This window comes from Neomonachus schauinslandi, chromosome 10 (genome assembly GCF_002201575.2).
Source record: "Neomonachus schauinslandi chromosome 10, ASM220157v2, whole genome shotgun sequence".
Taxonomy (NCBI): domain Eukaryota; kingdom Metazoa; phylum Chordata; class Mammalia; order Carnivora; family Phocidae; genus Neomonachus; species Neomonachus schauinslandi.
Window position 1 is genome coordinate 137,792,489 of NC_058412.1, and position 20,900 is coordinate 137,813,388.

Genomic DNA, 20,900 nt, shown 5'->3' on the forward strand with positions numbered 1-20,900 from the left:
GATGACTACTGCCTGGGGGAGGCCCCAGGCTTGCTGAGACATCCCAGAGGTCCTGAGCCCAGCTGGGGGCTACAATGGGGTTCAAGGGAGGGGCTGACGGGCTCCCTGGAACCGAGGAGACCAATCGGTCCAGACGCAGATCAGGAGTAGCAGCCCAGGCAGGCGTAGTGATGGCAGAAGCAGCTGCTCCAATCCTGCTCTGTTCCCTGGGGTGGTGACGACTGTCACCCACCTGCCAGTCCACTCATGAGGTCACCGCTGCTCCCCGCAGGTCTTCCCACGGGTTCCTGGGAGCGGGGCACAGGCTGGGACGGGGAGCAGAGCCCTCTTTCCTGCACCCACCCCTCCAAGCCTCGACAGGACCCCGGGACAGGGCCCCTGCCTAGGCTCCGCAGGCCTCGGTTTACTCCTCTCTGCGCAGTCCTACTTTGGGCGTGGCTTTCGGAAGAGCCACTCGTGGGGGTTCCCAAGTCGGGGAGGAACCAGGTTCCCCAGGGAGGGAGCGAAGCCTCGGGACCGCTCTGTCCTCCTGAGACCGGGGTGGGGGGCGGGGCCGGGGGCCGGTCGAGTGGCTCGAGTCCGAGTCGGAGTCCGGGTCTTGGGACCAGACAGCGCCCCCCGCCCCGCCCCGCCCCGCGCGGTCTTCCCGAAGCCCTTCAAGTGGAGGGGCCCGACCCGGCGGGGTCTCCCCGCACCCCGGGGCCCTGGGCTACCGCCCCACCCTGCCCCCACCCCCAGGTCGGGCGGGGCGTCACAGAGGCCCGCGGTCCCCATGGCAACACGCCGGACGCGGCGGCGCGCGCTGGGCGCACAGTCAGCCGGTTGGCTCTCTCCGCTCCGGGAGGCAGGGCAAGTGGGCGCTCCTGGAGGCTGGGCGCGGGCCGGGGAGGCGGGCTGGTGGCTGGGGAGGGGAGGGGGTGGACCTGGGGGCTTCTGGAAGGCCCAGGAGGGTGTAGGTCTGGGATCCCAGCCAGAGCACAGAGCGGCCCCTTCCCCCAATTCACGACCAGCCCCTCTGCGATTTTCCAACCGAGAGACTGCTTGCGACTGGGAAACATCCCTGAACCCACAGTCAGACCCAGGGGCCAGAGCAGGACTTAGGCTGGGATTCCTGGGGTCATGCTTCACCTCATCCCAGATACCCTCTCTGTTGTACCCAGGGCCTGCTCTGGCTTGTCTGCCCCGGGAAGGTGAAGGGCTGGCCTTTGGGGAGGCAGGCAGACTTGGGTCCCAACCTTACTGCCACTTAGCAGTGTGGCCTTGGGCAGGTCACTCAGCTTGTCGGCTTTCTTTGTAATTCATCCAACCCTTGGGTTGCTGGGACTACCTGAGCTCTCCCAAGTGAAGCCACGGGCCTGCACAAGGAGCTGTCTCACTGTCCGGGGCCGGGAGGGGGGCGGGGAGGAGGGGGCAGGGGCGGGGCTGGGACCTGGGACAGCAGTCGGATTGCTGGCCCCTTCTCCAAGGAGCATCAGCTTGCAGGACCAATCCCTGTGGCCCGTGGCCTGCCCCAGCCGGCCCCAGCCTCCCCAAGGTGGGCCACTGCCCCCTAGAGCTGGGAGCCGAGGCAGGGTAGCACAGAAGGAGAGTCAGGCCCTGGAGTTGGTGGCTGGCCTCCAGCCCTGAACTGAGAGCAAGCTACGAAGCACTTTAGCCTCAGGCCCCCCTTCTGTGAGATGAGATGACAGGACCTCACCACTCTGAGGGGCTTCAAGGCATAGAGTGGGGGCTCAGTAACTAACTAGAAGGCGAGGCCCGGGGCTACCCTGCCTCCTTCACTGGCTCCAGCCACCACCTGGCCTTGTCTTGGGCTGAGCCCTGGCCCTTTGCTCTGATCTGCAGTGACAGTGAGGCATGGAAGGTCCGCAGGGACGTGGTGTCCCCCGGGGGGAGTCTGGTGCCGCACAGACAGGATCGCACTGAATCCTCTCAACAGTCCCGAGGCAGCACCTTCACCCCATTCAGACGAGGACCTGAGGCTTTGGCCAGGCCACACAGCTGGTCAGTGGCTGGGTTCCTGCCCGGGCCCGTCTAGCCCTAGGGCCCATTGTCTCAGCCCTTCCCCGTGTCCCTGTGTCATCACAATGGATAATCAGTAGAGTGGTTGCCCCTCAGTGTCCAGTTTTATCCAGATTGGCAGCCTTTTCCCAGAGAGATGTGCTCTCCCCACGAGCTCCTCCCCCTGGGGGAGGACAGAGGGCCCAGTATGGAGGGCAGTGGGCCTGAAGCCACCCCTCCCCCACACACACACACTGACCTGAGTGAGCCCCCGGGTGGGTGGCAGAGGCCAACTGACCGTGTCAGCTCACACCCCACCCTCTGCCCCCTGCTCCCAGACATGAACTTCCAGGTGACAGGCCTGGGCCTGGACAAGATGAAGCTGGACAGTCCCCAGTCCTTCCTGGACCAGGAGGAGGCCGAGGAGGCTGAGGATCAGCAGCTGCTGGAACCAGAGGCTTGGAGGGCCTACATGGAGCGCCGCACGGTGCTGCGCGAGTTCCTGACCTCGGACCTGAGCCCCCACCTGCTCAAGCGCCACCATGCCCGCATGGAACTGCTCAAGAAGTGTTCCTACTACATCGAGATCCTCCCCAAGCACCTGGCCCTGGGGGACCAGAACCCCCTGGTGCTACCCAACACCATGTTCCAGCTCATCGACCCCTGGAAGTTCCAGCGCATGAAGAAGGTGGGCACCGCCCAGACCAAGATCCAACTCCTGCTGCTCGGGGACCTGCTCGAGCAGCTGGACCATGGCCGCGCCGAGCTGGACGCTCTGCTGGAGTCGCCTGACCCGCGGCCCTTTCTGGCGGGCTGGGGGCTGGTGGCACAGAGGCTGGCAGACCTGTCGGCAGTCATGGACAGCTTCCTGGCCATGATGGTACCTGGGCACCTGCACATCAAGCACCGTCTGGTGTCTGACATTGGCGCCACCAAGATCCCGCACATCAGGCTCATGCTGAGCACCAAGATGCCCGTCATGTTCGACCGAAAGGGGTCGGTGGCCCACCAGGACTGGGCCAGCCTGCGCTGGTTTGTCACCACCCAGCCAGCGGCCCCGGAGCAGTTCGAGTTGCGCTTCAAGCTGCTGGACCCACGGACACAGCAGGAGTGCATGCAGTGCGGCATCATCCCCGTGGCCGCCTGCACCTTCGACGTCCACAACCTGCTGCCCAACCGCTCCTACAGGTTCACCGTCAAGAGAGCAGAGAGCTACACGCTGGTGTACGAGCCCTGGCGGGACAGCCTCACTCTGCAGACCAGGCCGGGACCCCCAGAAGGGCCCACCCCCAGTCGGCTAGGCAAGCCGGGCCTGCCCCTGACCACGCTTTCTGAGAGATGATTTTCTAATATTTATCCCCTAATAAAGACTATAAACACACACACACAATTAAAGAAACAAACCTACTTACGTTTTAGACGCAGCTGCAGCTGTGCGAGTCTGACTCTGCGCAGCCTCCCCCCCAGCCCCAGGCCCCCCAGGTTCCTACGCCCTTCCCAGGGGACACCTCAGGCTGGCCCTTCCAGGATCGCCGTCCCCGGAGAAAGACGAGCAGCCCTGGCAGCTGGCTGCCCTGAGCAAGGACGAGAGCTTCTCCGAGGGGCTCTGCCAAAGCGGCAGCCCCTCCTGCATCTCCCCCTCCCCCTCTCCGGCGCCGCCGTAAGCAGCCCTGAGACCCTGACACAGGCCCTGGCTGTCTCTTCCTGGGTCCTAGGCCAGGGATCCCTAAGGGGAACAATAACCTCGTTGGGGGCAGTCATGCCCCATCCTATTGCATCACTGGAGTTAGGGCAGAGGGCGCCCAGGCCATCAGGACATTGTGTTTTTTAAATGACAAGGCCTTCTCCCCAAAAGAAGCTGAAGCTCATCTGTACTCCTGTCCTAAGGTGGCTGAGGGCCCCAGGCAAGGGAGCCTGGCAGAGGGACTCCCCGAGACACAGGCCAGTGCCCAGCCTCGTGGGGGGGCCGGCCCCTCCCTGCTGCCTCAGTAGGCTGTCCTTGCCCCCCCTCCCCCCGCACGGTCGTGTGACCACCAGTGTGGCCAGCAGCCCCCTCCCTTCCCACGCCCACGTCCACGTCCTGACGCAGGTGATGCGAAGGTCGGCATCTGCCTGCTGCTGCAGCTTGGCTGTGTCCAGGTCCAGGAGGCACAGCACCGTGTGCCATGGCCAAGGGGAGCTGCCAGTATGCTGAGCTGTCCTCCGCTCCCTTGCCCATCATACGGGCCACTAGGCCCTCTGAGAGCAGAAGGCCTACAGGGCAAGATGACCGGGAACAGGGACTGTCTCCCCCACTGGCAGAGAAGTGGTTTGGAGAGAGCAGGTCCCCAGCTGTCGGAAAGGCCCCAGGACCTGCCCACCCCCCACCCCCACCCAAACCCGCTATAGAAAGAGGGGGAGACGGTCCTCCTAGGCCTCTCCAGTAGCTGACCCACTGTGTGCCACTGCATGCCATTCAGGCGGTCAAGCCAGACTGTCACACCCTCTGTCGCATCATGTGGCTATGGGGCGGACACTCCTGGGTGTTCCTCAGGGTCCCGTCACCCCAAGGCATCCTGGAGAGGGGGGAAGGAGGGGGAGGGGTCCAGAGCAAAGCCATGGTACTCCTCGGAAATGACTGGAAATGACCCTCTGTGGAGGTAGGGCACAGGGTAGGGGGAGGAGGCAGGGAGAGAAGCAAGAACTGGCCAGGGACCAGGGATTGGGCTTTGTGCCAGGTCATACCATCCATCCCACCAAGAAGCGGGCAGGCTGGAGTCGCGGTTCTCCAAGGCAGGCGGCTATGGGCCGGGCGGCTGGGGGTCATCCCGGATCCCCGCGCCTCCAGCCCTCATGCGACGGCAGCTGCCCAGAGGCCAGCCCCGCGGCAGGTCCCGGCTGTGAGGGCCCCCGCACCACCAGGCCTGGCGCGCCCGCGTCTTTGGACCTCGCTCGCGCGCAGGGCCAAGCGCTTTTTCTCTGAGCCGAGCTCCGTTTGTTTCGCCGCCTTGCACGAGAGCGCGCCTGACTCGAAACCTTGACCCTCTTTGCGGCGAGGCCCGCCCTCCGCCTGCGGCCCCGCCTCGCGCCGCCTCTGCGCGCAGGCGCCCCGCCCGCCCTGGTTCCCCACCGCCCCGCGCGCGCTCCGGGCTTCAACGCCGGCTCCTCTGTGAAGCCCTCCCTGACTCCAGGCTGAAGAGGTCCCGACTTCCTGCCTCAGGGCGCCTGTTGGTCCTCCTTTCCACTGCTTTCGACCAGGTGGTAAAACTTCTCCATGCCTGCGTGGTTGGCCTGGAATGAAAGTGCTCTCCCAGGCGGGGCCCGGCTGGCTCCCTGTGCAGCCTCAAAAGGAACACACAGGCCTCGGAGCAGGCCTTTGACTCTTTGACGCTCTGTGACCTCCACACCCGTCTGATACCCGTGCGGGCACCTAGGGAAGCCAGGGCCTGGGCCCCCTTCCTTCATACAGCGGTGCGGTTGGAGGTACTGGGCACCGAGCAACAAACCAGCCAGGTACGGAGCGGCCAAAGTTGGCTCGGAGGAGGTATGCGGCGTTCCAGGGTCCTCAAGCATTCGGACCCTGGACCACGCAGGACACTGGCCAGGCTGGCAGCCTCAGGGACATTGGACTTGGCCTGGGGTCTGCGTTCAGTAGGCTGGGCATGCCTGCATCGCCTGGATCCAGCTCGTCCCTGTGGCCCATCTTCACCAAGTCAGCCCCCCACCCAGCTTCCACTGTTCTGGCACAGACCCTGCTCAGCCCACTGGCTGTGTGGTCCACCGTGACATGGGGACATGGGGACACCAGCCCCTCCCAGAGTGCTTGCTTGTCCAGCGTCCGGCTAGAAGGGGCTCTTGATTCTTGACAGACACTCAGGAGCCACCCTGCAACCCAGAACAAGAGGAGGCGCCTCCCCTTCTTGCCCCCCAGTAAAATCTCAAACACCCAGAAGTGAGAAAAACATTCAGAGTGGTCTTTATAATAAAATTATTATTGAATCATATAACACAGAGTCCAAGAAAATATATAAAAATTGGAATGTAGAAATTGATTTGTAGAAAACATCAGAACATCATTCCCCCCCGCTCCCCCCCACACACTGGCAGACGGTTCTGCAGCAAGGCCACAGAGGGGGGCAAGCCCCTCCTAGTATAAGCAACTTGTTTGCCACATCCCCCAGGCCACAGGGACAGTGGAAGTGCAGAGACTCTGGGTCAGAGCTGCCTTGGGGGGGGCGGGGGGGTACTGAGGTGAGGGCCGATATCAAGGCAAGGGTTTCCAGAGCAGTTAGGACATAAATGCACCCTGAGACCCTGAGGGACAGGTGAAGGTCCTCAACTTTACAAAGACAGACACACAGGACAGGTTGTCCCTAAAGCCCTGACCTGGGAGCAGGCTTGAGGTTGCAAAGGGGAGGTAGAGCTCAGGGAGAAGGCACAGGGCTGCCCATCCAGGGGCACCTCAATCCCAGTCCCCACCCACACACCCATGGTCCAGGCAAGGCTGTGTGGGCATCTGGTTCTGGTCTGCCCTTCCTCCTGCAAGGGCAGGTGACCCCTGAAGGACACAGGGCTATGGGTCCCAGTTAGACAGGGTAGTGGGATAGAGAAAAGGCCCTCTGTTCCAGGGAGGCATCTTTGCCTAAGTTTGGGCTAAGGAACTTGTTCCAGTAAAAAGGACACTGGTGTTTGGTTTATTTAAAAATAGAAAATAGGGTGGCCTGGCTGGCTCAGTTGGTAGAACAAGCAACTCTTAATCTCAGGGCCATGAGTTCAAGCCCCTCACTGGTCATGGAGCCTACTTGAAAAAAAAAAAGAAAGAAGAAAAGAAGGCTGAGCTCCACACCCAGCACCCAGTGTGGTCAGGCATGGCATCCAAAGACCAAAGAGTAGCCCCACTGGGATTTCCTTCCCCACCCCAAACCTTCCCAGCAACACCAGAAGGTCCAGAGGACTTCCCCCCTCCATCCCACACCCCTGAGATGCTCCCTGTCACCAAATGTCCCCACAAAAGTAGCACAGCTGGGAGAGCTCGGATTCTTCCTCCCAAGTGTAGGCGCCCGCTGGCAGGGCGGGGTCTGGCCTGCTCCCGCCCCAGGGAGAGGCCAAGACTCCAGGAGGGGATTATTGCTCAGAACCACAGCAGAGACCCAGCCACGTAGGCGGGGCGGCCAGCAGTGCCCACCGAAGGCACGTGGGATTCTGCTGAGTGGGGCCTGGCAAGGCAGCCCGCATAAGGGGGCTCAGGACTTCACCAAGCAGTCCTGGCAGCCCGAGGGCAGTGGGCAGGCAGAGTGGGCTCTTCAAGGAGACACCGCTGGCCTCCTCCGAACTCGCACCTGGCTGGCGGGCACGAGGGTCTGCTGGTCCTCACAGAAGTCCAGGAATCTCCGCCAGAGAGGGCAACAACGCAGGAGGCGGTGGTCTCCTGCGGAGGTTGAGGGAGGGGAGAGGAGTCCATGGTAGACCTCAGCCCTGCCAAAGCCCTCCCCACCCCCAGCCGAGCAGTCACACCCCCAGGAGAAGCCCCGCCCCCGCCCTCCCCCCCCCCAGCCCAGCAGCCACACCCCCCAGGAGGAACCCCGCCCACCCCCAGCCGAGCGGTCCTACCGATGAAGCAGAGTCCCTCTTTGGCCCGGGTGATGGCCACGTTGACTTGATTGGGGTCCACGACAAAGCCCAGGAACTTCTTAAGCCAGCTCTTAGTCGGCCGCTGGTCCAGGTCACTCTCCTGGCACGTGCGGACGGTGCTCACCAGCACGTAGCGCCACTCACTTCCTGCGCAGTTGGGCAGGCATGATGAGGCCCCAGCCATGCCACCTGCCCCCACCCTGTGACTGCTGGCCCACGAGCCCCCTGCCCCAGAGCCGCGCTCACCCTGGCTCTTGGTGATGGAGCACACGGTCACTCCAGTGACACCCTCTCGCCCAAGACTCTTGCTGATCTCCGCAGCCTGAGCATTGTAGGGAGTGAGAATGGCGACGTCTTTGGGATCCACTGTCCTGCCCAGGGTCAGCTGCTTGGCAATGCGCACCTGAGGGACCAAGGGGGTGCTGTTGAAGCTGGCCCTGGTACCTCTCCTGCCCTGGATCTGTCCCCCCAGTTCCTCCACCTCCTCCTCCAGGAAGCCCTCCCTGACCAAGAGGCACCCGGGAAAGTCTCATTGACACTCACCACCTCTGCCACCTCCTCTGGGTTGGCCTTGGAGTTTTCATTCCCTTCATCTGTGGACACCAGTAGGCTCTGCTCACGGCCCTGCACGTGGCCAAAGATGACAGAGCAGCTCTCCTTGCCGGTGTGGCCAAGGACGCTGGGCGGCCGCTTCAGGCCCCACCAGGTCTTCAGCTTCTTCTTGTAGAACTCCATGGAGGGGAAGGTACAGATGCCCTCGTGCTGCAAGGCAGGGCATGCGCCAGGGCAGGTCACCTATCTGCTGGGGGTCTTGGGGGCCAGGGTGGACACAGGAGGTCGGGGTGTGGGCAGCAACACCTCTGGCATGCCCGGCCTCAGAGCACACCTTGGGCTGGAAGAGGCTGGGACTGGCTTACCATGCGGTACTGAGTGTCCAGCAGGTAGGCGTCCATGTGGTACCTCTCGAAGAGAGACCGATCCAGCCCCAGATTTTGCAGCTGCTCATTCTTGACCACAGGCCGCAGCTGCTTGTGGTCCCCAAGAAGAACCACCTGGAGGGACAGGCAGGCACAGTCCTGACACCTGCCGATGAGGCCCCCAGCTCCGTGGCCGCGGCCACTCCACCACGACCACAAAGCTGCCCTCCCAGGCAAAAGGCCACACCCACTGACACTTGCCTGGGGCTCCCAGCTCCCCGCCCAGCTCACTCACCTTCTCTGCCTTTGAGAAGATCACCAGGGGGATGAGGGTCTCGGGCTCTGTGGCCATGCCTGCCTCATCGATGAGGATCTGCCTGACAGCCAGCTTCTTGAGACTAGCTAAGGCCGCACACGAGCACGTGCACAGGATGACCCTGTGCTGCTCCAGCTCGAACTTCCGCGCCTTCCCCAGGACCTGCTTGTACCTGCCCGGGGACACCATATGGTCATACAGGGACCCCCGCCCCACATATACCTCCACGGCAACGGACAACTCCACGACCCCAACTGCTTACTGGCTGAGGTCGTCCTTGGAAAAGACCTCCCCTCTCTGCAAACGGGCATCGAGCTCCCTGACGTCCCGTGCATAGGGGTTGGAGGGGTGCCGGATCCTGTGGTGCAGGGTGATGCTCCTGGGGTCGGGGGGACATCCATAAAGCCCTGTGTTACCCCTCGCCCAAGACAGGGCCGTGGGCCTTTTGCCTCCACCCATAGACAGACCGCCGACAGACTGCACCTGAGGGCCTGGTTGGGCCTCCCCTCCCGAGGGGTCTTCTTGGGCGGGCCGCTGCTGCCCACACCCGGCACCGGGAATTCGGTGGCCTCGGCCTGCTCGCTATACACTCGCAGCGGCTTCAACTCTGCTCTCCTGCTCAGCAGCAGTCCTGGGGGCAACGGGGCATGAGAGACTGTCCCCGGGGCCAGCACCCCCAGGCAAAGCCCCCACACAGCCAGCCCAGCGCACCTGCCAGGACATCCACCGACTTGTTAGAGGGGCCGCAGTACAAGATGCAGGGGCCCCCCAGCGGCTTCTCCTCACTGGGGGCGCTGCAGGCCTTCACCCGCTCCTCGTTTGACTTGTGAAACCAGAACACAATGTGGAAACCCACCACCGTCTTCCCCGTGCCTGCAGGCAGACAGCACCATGAACAGAGACCCTGGCCGCTGCGCGGGCAGCCCCGGGCACTCCACCCCCGCAGCTCGGGCCCCACCTGGCGGGCCCTGGATCACCGTGAACTGCTTCTGCAGGGCCGCCCTGACAGCCCGGTTCTGGCTGGCGTTCAGCGTGTGGCAGCCTCCAGGGAGGTCGAACGTCTGTTTCTCCAGGAGCCTCCTGTACATCCCTAAGGAAGGGTCAGGCCTGCCTGAGCAGGGGCGCAGGGCAGGGCCCAGGCAGGATGAAGGGACATGGTGGGGGGGCGCTGGAGGGTCCCTCGACCTACCTCTGTGGAGGGTCTGCTGGGGAGGAAGACCGCAGGCCGGAGGGATGGGCCGGCCCAGGGCAATGCTGACGACCAGCGGGGACGCACACTTCAACCTACGCACGGCTTCTTCCTTGCGACTGGGGGTGGGTGGCAGTGAAGATGGACCCTGGGACGTCCACAGGACTCCCCCCGGGAGGACACCCAGGGAGTTCTCGCCCCACCCCGCCCACCAGCTTCTCCCCGGCTTCTCCCTGTGGGGGCCACTCACATGTCAGGAAGCTGCTTGGGCAGCACCTCAATGGTGAATCGGGTGTCAGGTCTCAGCACCTCTTCTGGAACCTTCTCCATGGCCATGTGCTGGATGAAGAAGTGCATCTGCCTGGGGGTCTCCTGCCGGTCGGCCCAGCCCTCCTTCGGGTCCCAGGGCTCCATCAGCCCATGGGCCACCCATGTGTACGTGTCAGGGTCGATGCCCAGGAGGGGCCCGCAGGGCGGGGCGGCCAGGGGAGGCTGGCCAGGCCCAGCCGGGGGGCACAGCTCCCCTGCAGCGGGCATAGCCGGCAGCCCCTCGAGCCGGATGCAGAGGTAGCAGTGGCCCAAGTTGAGGTCAATGCCGTGCTCACCGAGGAAGGAGGGTTCCAGGCAGAAGGAGCCCCACAGCTGACCCTGGACCACCTGCTCCGCATCCCAGGATATGCTCACGTGCTGCAGCGTGATGGAGTCACCCTCGGAGACCGCGCTGGTGGCCGACTCCAGGGAGCAGAACGACCCCCACACGCGGGAGTACTCGCCCAGGTCGAGACAGCGGTCCCGTGCCGCGCGGGGCATCTGGGCCAGGAAGCAGGCGCCTGGCCGGTCCACGTGCTCCAGGCAGAGGGTGAGGCCAGGCACCACAGCGCACAGCTGCAGACTCGGTACCAGGAACCCCCGCTGCAGGACGGCACTGAGCTGCACCTGCAGCGTGTCCCCACTGCCCAGCTCCCGGGCCACCTCCACAAAGTGGCCACAGCGGCTCCGCCACACACAGCCCAACTCCAGCGGCTGGGGCTCTGCCGCGCCCTGCTCCCGCACGAGGGCGGCCGCCTCGGGCCACCGCCCCTCCTGCACCAGCTCCAGCAGCTGCTGCCACAGGGCAGCCTCAACCCGCCGGCGGTGTGGGTCCAGCAGGGTGCCGGGCACCAGGGAGGGCCGCCTGTCCGCCTGCACCGAGTAGATTCGGCGCCGCCACCGCAGCCGCAGGCCCGGCCGCCTCACCGGGTCGCTGGGGTGCTCCGCCAGCTGCAGGGAGCGGTAGTGGACAGGGCAGGGGTCAGGCAGGGTCTCGGGGTCGGCTGGGAAGAGCAGCCTGAAGCCGCGGGCGCCTGCCTCCACGCCCACCACGAAGCCCAGCTTGCTCCGCGGCTGGACCTTGAGCTGCGTGGCCAGATGCAGGCTTCGGGCCTGGCGCTGATAGCTCTGGGCACGCCCATGCTGGTGGCTGAATTCCTGGCAGAGCCCGTCGATGTCCCTGGCGGAGTAGGAGGAGCCCCCGTGGCCCAGCACCAGCAGGACCTGCCGCTGCAGCACGACGTCCAGGTACCGGCGAATGGGCGAGGTGGCCCACGTGTACCAGTCCACCTGCAGCGCGTAGTGGCCGGCCGCCTGCCGTGCCCCGTGGCGGGAGCGGCCAAACACCGAGCGGCCCAGCGCCTTGCGGAAGTCGAGGCCCACGGGGGCCAGAGAGGGGTGCATGTCATCCGTGGTGATGAGGTCGGCCAGCCGGTCGCGGTCCCCGGCGCAGGCTGCGCACTGCAGGAGCCTCCACAGGGAGCCCAGGAGGTGGACCTGTGTGCCGGGGGGGCCGCGGCCCCGCAGGTGGTGCCGCAGGTGCAGTGACAGGGCCACCAGCTCTTGGTGCTTCTCACGCAAGGCCCCGAGCTGGTGCTCGCTGGGCGCGGGCTGCCACCGCAGCGGCGTGACGGTCTGCGTGCGCTCGCTGCTCACCAGGAGCTCGGCCACCAGGCTGTTGAACTGGATCATGTACTCTTTGACCATGACGTGGGCCGCGCGGAAGCCCAGCGCACAGTCCTCACTGGGCTGCTCGTAGTGGCAGTCGGTCCGCAGGCGGGCTCGGCGCAGCACCCGGGAGAAGTGGCATGCGGCCACGAGACCGGCGTCCACAGAGTCCAGGCGGGCTGGCAGCTCGTGGCCGGCGCCCGGGTGCCCCCTGATCACGTGCTCGGCTTCCTCGTAGGACAGCTGACGGTCAGAGCAGACCACAGAGGGCGCGAAGCGCAGGCTCTGGAGCTGGTCGCTGCCCTTCTCGACGGTGAGGAAGAGGGAGATGGCCAAGCGGTCCTGGCCGGGCAGAAGGCTGAGTGCGTCCCGGCAGAGGCTGGCTGGAAGCATAGGCACAGGTTCCCGGTCAGGGGCGTAGAACGTGGTGCCCCGTCTGCGGGCCTCCAGGTCCAGAGGCCCGTCCCTGGGGATGGCGCTGGCCACGTCGGCGATGTGCACGGCCACCTCGTACCTGGAGCCCAGATCTCGGACGCTGAGGGCATCATCCAGGCAGCAGGCGCCCTGGGGGTCCACAGTGAAGGTCAGGAAGCCGCGGCAGTCCTCTCGGCGGTCGGCGGCCCGGCCGAGCTCCGCCCGGCACTTTTGCAGCGCCTTGCTGACGGAGGCCGGCTCCAGCGAGGGCGTCCTCAGGCCGTGCTCCAGGTCCAGGATGCGGAGGCCCTGCTCCCAGGTGGTGGCCTCGGGCAGCACCTCCAGGATGATGCCCAGGGGATAGTAGAAGCGCTGCCGCCACAAGACGATGCGCACCCAGAAGAGCCGACTGCTGCGGGCCTCGGCGGGGAGCCGCTCATACCCCACGCGCTGCACGCGGCCCTGCTGCACACGGTGCACGGGAACCTGCAGTGGGTCCTTCAGCTCGGCCACAAAGATCTTGGTCACGGAGCCGTCGATGGGGGTCATGAGGCGGGGGTCCCACTCGTCCATGCGGCACACGAACACCAGCTCGCGGCGTTTCCTCTTGAGCACGCCCACCACGCGGCCCTGCAGCCTCCCAGGGGAGCCCTGGTCTCCCCCCAGGACCCTCACCAGCACCTCGTCCCCGCTGAAGGCCATCCCACAGTGCAAGCGGCCCCTGATCTGGATGGGGCCGCAATCTGTGTCATCCAGCGGGATGGCCACCGCCCGCTCAAAGGTCTCCTGCACGAAGGCACAGGGGCGGTGCAGCGCGGGCTCCGTGGCCAGCAGCTTCCTCAGCGTGGCCCGCGGCAGGTTCCTGTACTGCTGGGCCTGGCATGGGGACTGGGGCCTGGCAACGGTGTCCAGCAGCCCGTCTTCCCGGACGGTCACCATCACGTTCCGGGCCTCGTCCAGGAGCTCCTGCAGGATGGAGTCGTCAGCGTTGAGCTCCGTGTCGGAAGGCCAGAAGTCCGACTCAGAGTCCTCGGGGTCCTCGGGTTCCCCGTTTTCCATGGCCATCGGCCCTGCCACCGCCTTCCCGGGGGCCTTGCTCCCCATCGACGAGTTCCCTGCTGACGGCGCGTCCTCCGCCTCCGTGGGCAGCCTGGCGGGCTCCCCCACCGCTGCGCAGGCCCCGGCCACGGGCCCCAGTGCCGCGTCCCCAGCCTCTGTCCTCTGTGCGGCTGCGTCCCCTCCCACTGCCGAGGCCTTGGACAGGGATGTCGTCCCTTCAGCCTTGGCCGCTGGACCCACCCTCTCTGTGGCTGCGTGCTCTGTGGCCAGAGTCCCTGCTGCCCCCTCTTCTGGGACAGTGTCCTGGGCCACGGCTGCCCCAGACCCCTCTGCTTGCAGGGCCCAGTGCTGCCTTCGGACCACGTCCTGCTCGATGTGCTCCAGGGTCAGAGTCTTGGGGCAGATGCTGCAGTGCCTCACACACTCGCGGATGAAGCTCTTCCAGAGCTTGCTGCAGGCCCCGAAGGAGCAGAGGGCCACAGCGTTGCCCACAGCCACCACCTGGGACTGGGCGCGGGTCATGACGGTGTTGAGCACACGGGCGTCGGTGAAGAACCCCAGGGCAGGTGCCCCCGAGCTCAGCAGGCTGTGGTGGTTATGGACGGTGCTCAGCACCACGACGCGGAATTCCCGCCCTGCAAGTGGGCACGATCAGGCCGGGCGGGGGCGGGGGGGGGGCGCCGCCCACCCGCCCTCACCCCAGCACGGATCACCCACCTGGCAGGATCTCAAAGCTGCCCACAGACACCTGGCCCAGGTCCCTCTTCCTCAGCTCCTGCCTTAGCACGCCCACCTGCAGACACACACGGCCGGAGCAGCAGGCCGGGGTGAGCGCCGGCGTGGGACACCGGCCCCCACCGCCTGGTGCCCCGGCGCCAGGGGCGGGGTTCGAGCCCTCATCACGCCCTGGCAGATTATGTCCTCGGTCCCTCTCTCAGGAGGGGAAACTGAGGCCGGGGAGGCCCCCCAGACCACGGAGGGACCGGCGCCCTCCTCTGGGCGCCCCGTTGGAAGCGGGGCGGGCAGGCTGTCGCCGCGGCTGGGGCTTACCTGGGCGCCATGGGAAACGGCACAGATGTGCCTCTGCTCCCGGCCGCCCCAGCAGGGGGGCCAGCTGTGGTAGATGTCCTGCACCTTCTCGACCACCTGCACGACCTCCGCCGTGTTCAGCCAGGACGTGCCCGACATGTCTCGCTCAGGGCTGCCCGCCACGTGGCAGAACATGAGCGGGTAGCGCTCAGGGTGGCCAGGCACCTTGCCGCTGGCGTGGATGGGGCTGCCCTTGGCCACGTAGAAGTGCCGCGAGACGAAGCTGAGGATGGCCCCGGTGGAGCGGTAGTTCTCGTGGAAGACGATGCGGCTGCGCCGGGCGACCTCATGCGCCTCCTGCTGGTAGTGGTGGAAGAGGCGGCAGAGCAGGGTGTGCCCGGCGGCCTGGGCGCCCGCCACACTGAAGAGCCTGGGCGTGACCTGCATGTGGTCCCCGGCCAGCACCACGCGGGTGCTGGGCGAGGCGTAGCGCAGCGGGGTGAGCGCCTCGCACTCCAGCATCTGGGCGGCCTCGTCGATGAGGATGTGCGAGAAGAAGCCGGCCGGCACCCGGAGCTCGCGGGCCTGGGAGGTGGTGGCCACCACGATGCGATGCTGCTCCAGCTCGGCCCGCGTCGGGGGGCGGAAGGCCCGGCGGTCCTCTGTCAGGAGGCAGTACTGCAGCGTGGCCGCGTCCGTCTGGCTGGGCGGGCGGTCCGCGTACATCACCCGCAGCGGAGAGGCCTCGGGATGGCCGCTGCTCACGTAGCGGTGGAAGTGCTCCTCGATGTAGATGTCGGCCGCGCTGAGGTGGGGAGGGCACACGGGGCCTCGGCAGCTGTCCGCTAAAGCACCCCGTGAGCCCAGCCAGCCCGGATGCCAGGGACCCCGCAGAGGCAGACAGACCTGTGTCCCGCCCCCGCAGAGCTTAAGCACCAGCAGAGGACAGAGGAAGGGGCGGGGGGCGGCGGTCAGAGCCGGAGGAGAAGTGGCAGCAGCACAGAGGGCCTGGGTGGTCAGGGAGCGCTCCCTAGAGGAGGAGGTGAAGGAGCTGGCCATGCAGAGAGGCAGACAGGGGAACCATAGGGGCCCCGGCCTGAGGCAGCCAGGGCGGCCAGAGGCTACGGTGACGGCGGGCGGGCAGTGACGGCAGGCGGATGGGCAGTGACAGCGGGAGGGTGGGCAGTGACGGCGGGTGGGCAAGCACCCACATGCACCCAGGTGAGAAGCACCGAGGCCAGCCCCTCACACCCAGGGCCAGCGCATCCTGGGGACATGCCAGAGCCCCTGGGCATCTCTGCAGGGACCTGCTCCCCAGGACCCCAGGGATCCCGAAGCCCAGCTTGGGAGAGAGCCCTGCCCGGGCAGCAGGAAGTGTTGGGGCTAAGAAAACCATACTGACCAAAAGGGATCAACTGAGAGAGATTGAGGGAAGACAACACCAGAGCCTCACCCCGGGAAACGCTGGGCGGCCATGCCAGACCCCCACCCACAACTCTGTCTGGTCTAGGGCCCCTGTGGAGGCATCCACAGCCTGCCCCCGGACAGCAGACCCTGACCCCCAGGGCACCCCACACGGGGCCCAAGGCACACATGTCCCGTCTCTTTTAGCCCAGGGCTGATCAGCTATCAGAGAGAGTCCCAAGGATCAGCGTGACCCTGACCACCCCACGGGCTGCACCGTCCCCGCCCCCGTGTCCACGGCGCAGCCAGAGGATGCAGGCCCGGCCCAGACCCGGCTCTGCCGATGGCCAGGCAACCCTGGCAGTCCACTCTGGCGCGAGCTGCCCAGGCCTCCAGTGACCCTGGGAACCCCAGGTCCCCCTTCTTCTCTGGCAGTGACACACCCCTCAGTGGCACACTCGCCCCAGCCCAGGAAGCAGGGGGCAGCCCCGGGCTCACCTGTTGGTGTGTGTGCAGATGAGCACCCTGGTGTGGGGCTGCCGGATGACCTCCAGGGAGGCCATCGCCAGCGTGTAGGTCTTGCCCGTGCCGAAAGGGCCGTAGATGAGCAGGGGGGCAATGGGCTGCATGCCCCTGGGGCAGCTGCCCGCAATGAACGCCACAGCCAACTTCTGCTTGTGGTTGCCGTGCACCGTGGGTGGGGTGGGCAGAGGCACAGGCAGGCCACAGTTCGGCAGGTCCGGCACCACCAGGTGCTCCTCGGGCAGCGCGTCCACTGCCTGGTGCCAGAAGCGGAAGGTCAGTGGGTCGATCTGGAACTGCACCTCCAAGATGGGGCTGGTTTCGGGCTGCAGCCCCAGAGCCAAGCAGCAGTGGGTGGGCAAGAGGAGCCACAGTGCCTGCTCCGAGATGGCCCGGGTTTCTAGCCGCACCTCAAACACCCGGTGGTCAGGTGCGGGAACAGGGGCCACAAGGGCTGTGCTGACCGCCCGGCCCAGCAGAAAGCCCTCGTGTGTGTCCGGCATCAGAGAGGAGGGGGTGGGGACCTTGGCATAGAGGGCTCCTGCCGGCGGGAAGAGCATGCCCAGGGCCGGCGTCTGCAGGGTTGTCCTCAGGGACACCGGGCCCCGAAAGTTCAGCCTGGTGGGGAGAATAGGGTCAGCGGACCGGGGCCGGAGTTCTGCGGTCAGCAGTCCAGCAGACCCCGTGGGCCCAGGGGCCCCCACTCACTTGGCCACCAGCTGCTGCTGAGCAGCTTCCTCCTCATAGAGAAACTGGTGCATCCTCTGCCGGTAGTTGGCGCGGGAGATAGGACCCGGCGCCGGGCCCCCGTGGCTGAAGTCCAGCGCCAGGGCGGGCACCTTGTACTTGGCCACCAGGGCCACCTGCTCGGCCGTCCGTTCCACGGCAGGCACCACGAGGCGGTTGCCCGTGTGCCAGCGCTCCAGCTCCTCGGGGTGGTCGCGTGCCGCCACCCCCCGGAGCCCCAGGCAGCGCACCTGGCCCAGCTGCAGCCCCAGCTTCCGCAGCAGCACTGGCCTGCGGCCGAAGTCGAAGACCACCCACTGCTCGAAGAAGCCGAAGGAGGCACTCTGCACGCGCACCTCCACCCGGAACCTGGCCGGAGAGGCTCGCGCTCGGAAGCGCTCCCCCTCGGCATAGAGTCGGCCTGGCGGAAGGCAGGGGGCCACCAGCGAGAAGTCTGCTCCCAGCTCCTGCTTGAGCAGGGCCACGTGTAGCAGGGGCTCCTGGAGGAGAGACTGGGTGGTGAGGCGGCCCCAGACCCTGCCCGCCCATCAGGGTCCGGGCTGACCCACGCGCCCCTCCCCACCATACCGGGCTTCCTGGCTGTGAGCCCAGAAGGCTGCTCGGCCTGTCTGAACCTTGGGGTTCCCCGCTGCAAATGGGGTCGCAGAGCAGCCCCCGTGGAGCATGGGATGCTCAGGGCACATGAGGTAACTAGCCTAGTCCTCACTCTCTGTGCCGGCCGCTCCACAGAATAACGCCACAGGGCTCGACACAGGACTCAGGCATGCTTCAGATCACACAAGCACCGCGAGAGGACGCACAGGCAGCTCCAGACCCCAAACCCCAACCACCCCGGGGCTTGCTGACTGCTCACCTCAGAGTGGATGTCAAATATCCAGCTGTGCTGAGTCTTCTTCTCATGGGCCTGATGCACCAAGGGCTGGCTGCAGGTGACGGACACGCCATCAACGGTCTCAGCCACCTGCACAGGAAGCCCGGCCGTCAGCAGCGGGGCTCCGGCCCTGGCAATCCCCTGCCCACTCACTTGGTCCCCACTTACCACCAGGACCTCACTTCTGCTGCGCTGGTACTCAGCCAGCAGCCGTGCCTGGTAAGACACCAGCCCCTCCTGCCAGGCGGCCTGCTCCCGCAGCTTCAGGGTCTGTGCCCGTTGTATCCACTCCTGTAGCTCCTGCTCGGAATGTGCCTTGGTGCAGACATCCCCGTACTCACAGAGGCTGGGTCTGGGAAACGGGAGGTCGGCAGGCAGAGCAGGGGTAAGCCCTCTCAGCCAATACTGGCCTGTGGCGGGAGGCAGGGTAGAATCCGGGCCTGGGGGCAGGGCAGGGCGGGAACAGGGACCTCCTCCGTCCTGTGCCCACAAGAAGAGGCCTCAGTGAACCTCCCTTAACCACCCCCCGAGGCCAGGGCGGGGGCCAGCCGATAACAGAGGGGACAGAGAACCCCTGGTTCCAGCTGAAGGGGGGGCTCATCCCCCACCCCCCCTGCACCCCACTGTCCTTACTGTGGGCAGAGCTCAAACGTGGAGAGCCCCATGGGTGGGCTGCGGTGCTCCCAGGACTCGGCCTGGTCCAGGGCCACCATCTGTGCATGCTCCAGGGAAGAGCAGTGGTTCTCAAAGGCCTCCTGGGAGTGGCAGGTGACCAGGCAGGCACGGCAATACAGCCTGACCGCCGCGGGCTGGCCGTGGGGGGCCGCGTGCTCACCCTCCCTGGGCGCGGTGGGCGAGAGCAGGTCCCGCCGCTGGAGCCCGTCCAGCTGCTCGGCCTCCCACACGGCCATCTCCACCGCGCTGTGCGCGTACTGACAGCGCGATGCCCCGTGCCGGCACGGCCGCCCGCGCCCCACGTACATGCAGTAGGCCAGTGGCTGGCCGTACTGGGGCTGCGGCCGCACCTCCACGACCTGCTGCTTGCGGCGGCCCTCGGTGGTCACGTGGGTCAGGAGCGCAGGGCAGGCTCCGTGCTTGGGGCAGCGCCCCTGGGGGTCCACGGGGCAGAGGCGTGGAGGGCAGCACCGGAAGCAGTGGGAACACAGCAGCTGGAAGTGGCCACCGTACTCCGCACGGATGGCATCCGCCGGGCCGTGCAGCTCGCCCCGGGCCTCACCCTGCAGCTCAGTCTTGAGCCACAGACGCCGGACATTGTGCTCTCGCTCGAAGGTCCAGACCAGCGCCTCCTCCGGACTGCGGGCGAAGGTGCATTGGTTGTGGTGGCGCTGGCAGCCGACCCCCGGGGTGTAGTACCAGCAGACCTCATAGCGGGCAGGCCGTGGGAAGCTGGGCCGGCGGTCCACCTTGTGCCAGAAGCGGCTCCTGGGGGCTCGCTTGAAGCGGGCCAGCAGGATCTCTCGGGGACAACTGTGCTCTACCCTGCGCAGGAGGTAGGTACTCTCGTTGAGCCGCTGACTGCAGCGCGGGCAGGCCAGGCACAGGTCCAGCTGGGCGCGCAGCCCGGCCAGAGACAGCTCCTTGGTGGCCATGGGGCTGCTGGGTGATGAGCCGGCCCCTGGGGGCGCCATCCCTGGCCTGGCTCTGCGGAGTGCCATCCGGGGCTCACGGCTTCAGAGGGTCCTCCGGGGCTGCTCACCCATGGTGAGAAGTCTGGAATGGGAACGGCAAGGAGCAAGGTCAGATCCTGAGGCCAGGAGGTCCACGTGCACCCAGGTGGGGGCTCAGACACACTCGGCCTCTCCCTCAGACCAGGGAGAGTTCTGTCCACCAGACAGGAGGAGGGGGCCCCACTGACCTTGACCCAACCAAGACCCCTCCCAGCTCTGAAGGGATGCTTCTTGGGTGCTGCTCAAAAGGAGCCAGGGGGCCAGCCAGGGGGAGGAAGGCTGCCCTGGCAACAGGAGGCCTGGGGGCCCAGGGACTCTTGGGGCTCCCCGAGGAGCCTCCCTCTCCGATACCCCCCAGCACTGACTCCGCCAAGCACACAGCAGCCCCTGCTGCAGGAGGGGGGCGCGGCGAGGCAGTGGGGGGGCCAGCAGGACAGCATCAGAGCTCCCGGAGGAAGTGGGGAAGCCCCGTCTGCATGGAACTTGCAGGGGAAACTTTGAGCACAACACCGAGAGATGTTTTGAAAGGAAATGGTTGCAGCCTCAGCCTTGAGGGGGAAAGCCCTCCCCACTCAAAAGTGAACCTTCGGTCCAGCTGCAGAGGGGCCAGGGTAGAGCCCAGGCCGGGTGCATATTCAGGAACAGGACGACACTTAGGGCTCTGGACTCGGGGTGCAGAGATCGCGGCCCCTCCCCAGGCGGGCCGGGGCGGGGAGCCGGGGTCGCGGCGACCGGGCTGCGCAGCTTCCCGGGGCCGGGGGCTCGCAGGTGGCTTCCGGGTACCCTCCCCCCGCCGCCACACCAGCACCCCCCGCCCGCGGGGCGCGGCCGCCCCTCCGCTCCCTCTCGCCTGGGGGTCCCAGGGAGCCCGCCCCGGGACGGCGGCCGAGACCCCGGGCCCTCGCCGGACGCTTACCCTGCGCGCGGAGCCGCCCCCCGCCGCCCGGCGCCGCCAGAACCGGCACCCGCCCCGCGCCGAGCGATCACTTTCGATTCTGCCCCCGGGTGACTCAAAGTGCTGACGCCCGATCGCGGAAATTACCTCACCGCCCCCCCGCCCCGCCCCCACCTCCGCCCTTCCCGCCCCCGGCACCGCCCCCCCAGCCGCCCCTGCGAGGCCCGCGAGCAGCCCGCGACCCCCGCCCCTCGGCCGCGGGGG

At 66.5% G+C, this 20,900-nt stretch overlaps 2 protein-coding genes across 2 annotated transcripts; one reads left to right on the top strand and one right to left on the bottom strand.

Moving 5' to 3' along the window:
- The first annotated feature begins 2,338 nt into the window (after positions 1–2,338).
- Positions 2,339–3,391, top strand: FNDC11 (fibronectin type III domain containing 11). Its single transcript, XM_021677768.1, has one exon. The coding sequence runs from the start codon at positions 2,339–2,341 to the stop codon at positions 3,338–3,340; it is 1,002 nt and encodes a 333-aa protein (XP_021533443.1). The 3' UTR covers positions 3,341–3,391.
- A 2,580-nt stretch (positions 3,392–5,971) lies between these two features.
- Positions 5,972–18,964, bottom strand: HELZ2 (helicase with zinc finger 2). The gene is made up of 20 exons (XM_044919128.1): positions 18,687–18,964; positions 18,222–18,405; positions 18,036–18,143; positions 17,144–17,661; positions 16,412–17,053; positions 14,531–15,314; positions 14,198–14,273; positions 13,717–14,115; positions 10,281–13,650; positions 10,048–10,149; positions 9,800–9,921; positions 9,553–9,714; positions 9,325–9,472; positions 9,104–9,220; positions 8,821–9,013; positions 8,526–8,660; positions 8,152–8,370; positions 7,855–8,011; positions 7,588–7,755; positions 5,972–7,405 (listed from the first exon to the last, which is right to left on the bottom strand). The coding sequence occupies exons 1-20, from the start codon at positions 18,962–18,964 to the stop codon at positions 7,281–7,283; spliced, it is 8,007 nt and encodes a 2,668-aa protein (XP_044775063.1). The 3' UTR covers positions 5,972–7,280.
- Positions 18,965–20,900: the final 1,936 nt, after the last annotated feature.

What these genes read in the sequence shown, in the direction of transcription:
- FNDC11 (XM_021677768.1), top strand. Translation starts at nt 2,339, where the DNA reads ATGAACTTCCAGGTGACAGGCCTGGGCCTGGACAAGATGAAGCTGGAC.
- HELZ2 (XM_044919128.1), bottom strand. Translation starts at nt 18,964, where the DNA reads ATGGCCGTGTGGGAGGCCGAGCAGCTGGACGGGCTCCAGCGGCGGGAC. An exon ending in GGTGATCCAGGGCCCGCCAG is followed by an intron (nt 9,715 to 9,799) that starts GTGGGGCCCGAG and finishes GTCTGCCTGCAG; the next exon opens with GCACGGGGAAGACGGTGGTG. An exon ending in TCTTCTCAAAGGCAGAGAAG is followed by an intron (nt 8,661 to 8,820) that starts GTGAGTGAGCTG and finishes CTGTCCCTCCAG; the next exon opens with GTGGTTCTTCTTGGGGACCA.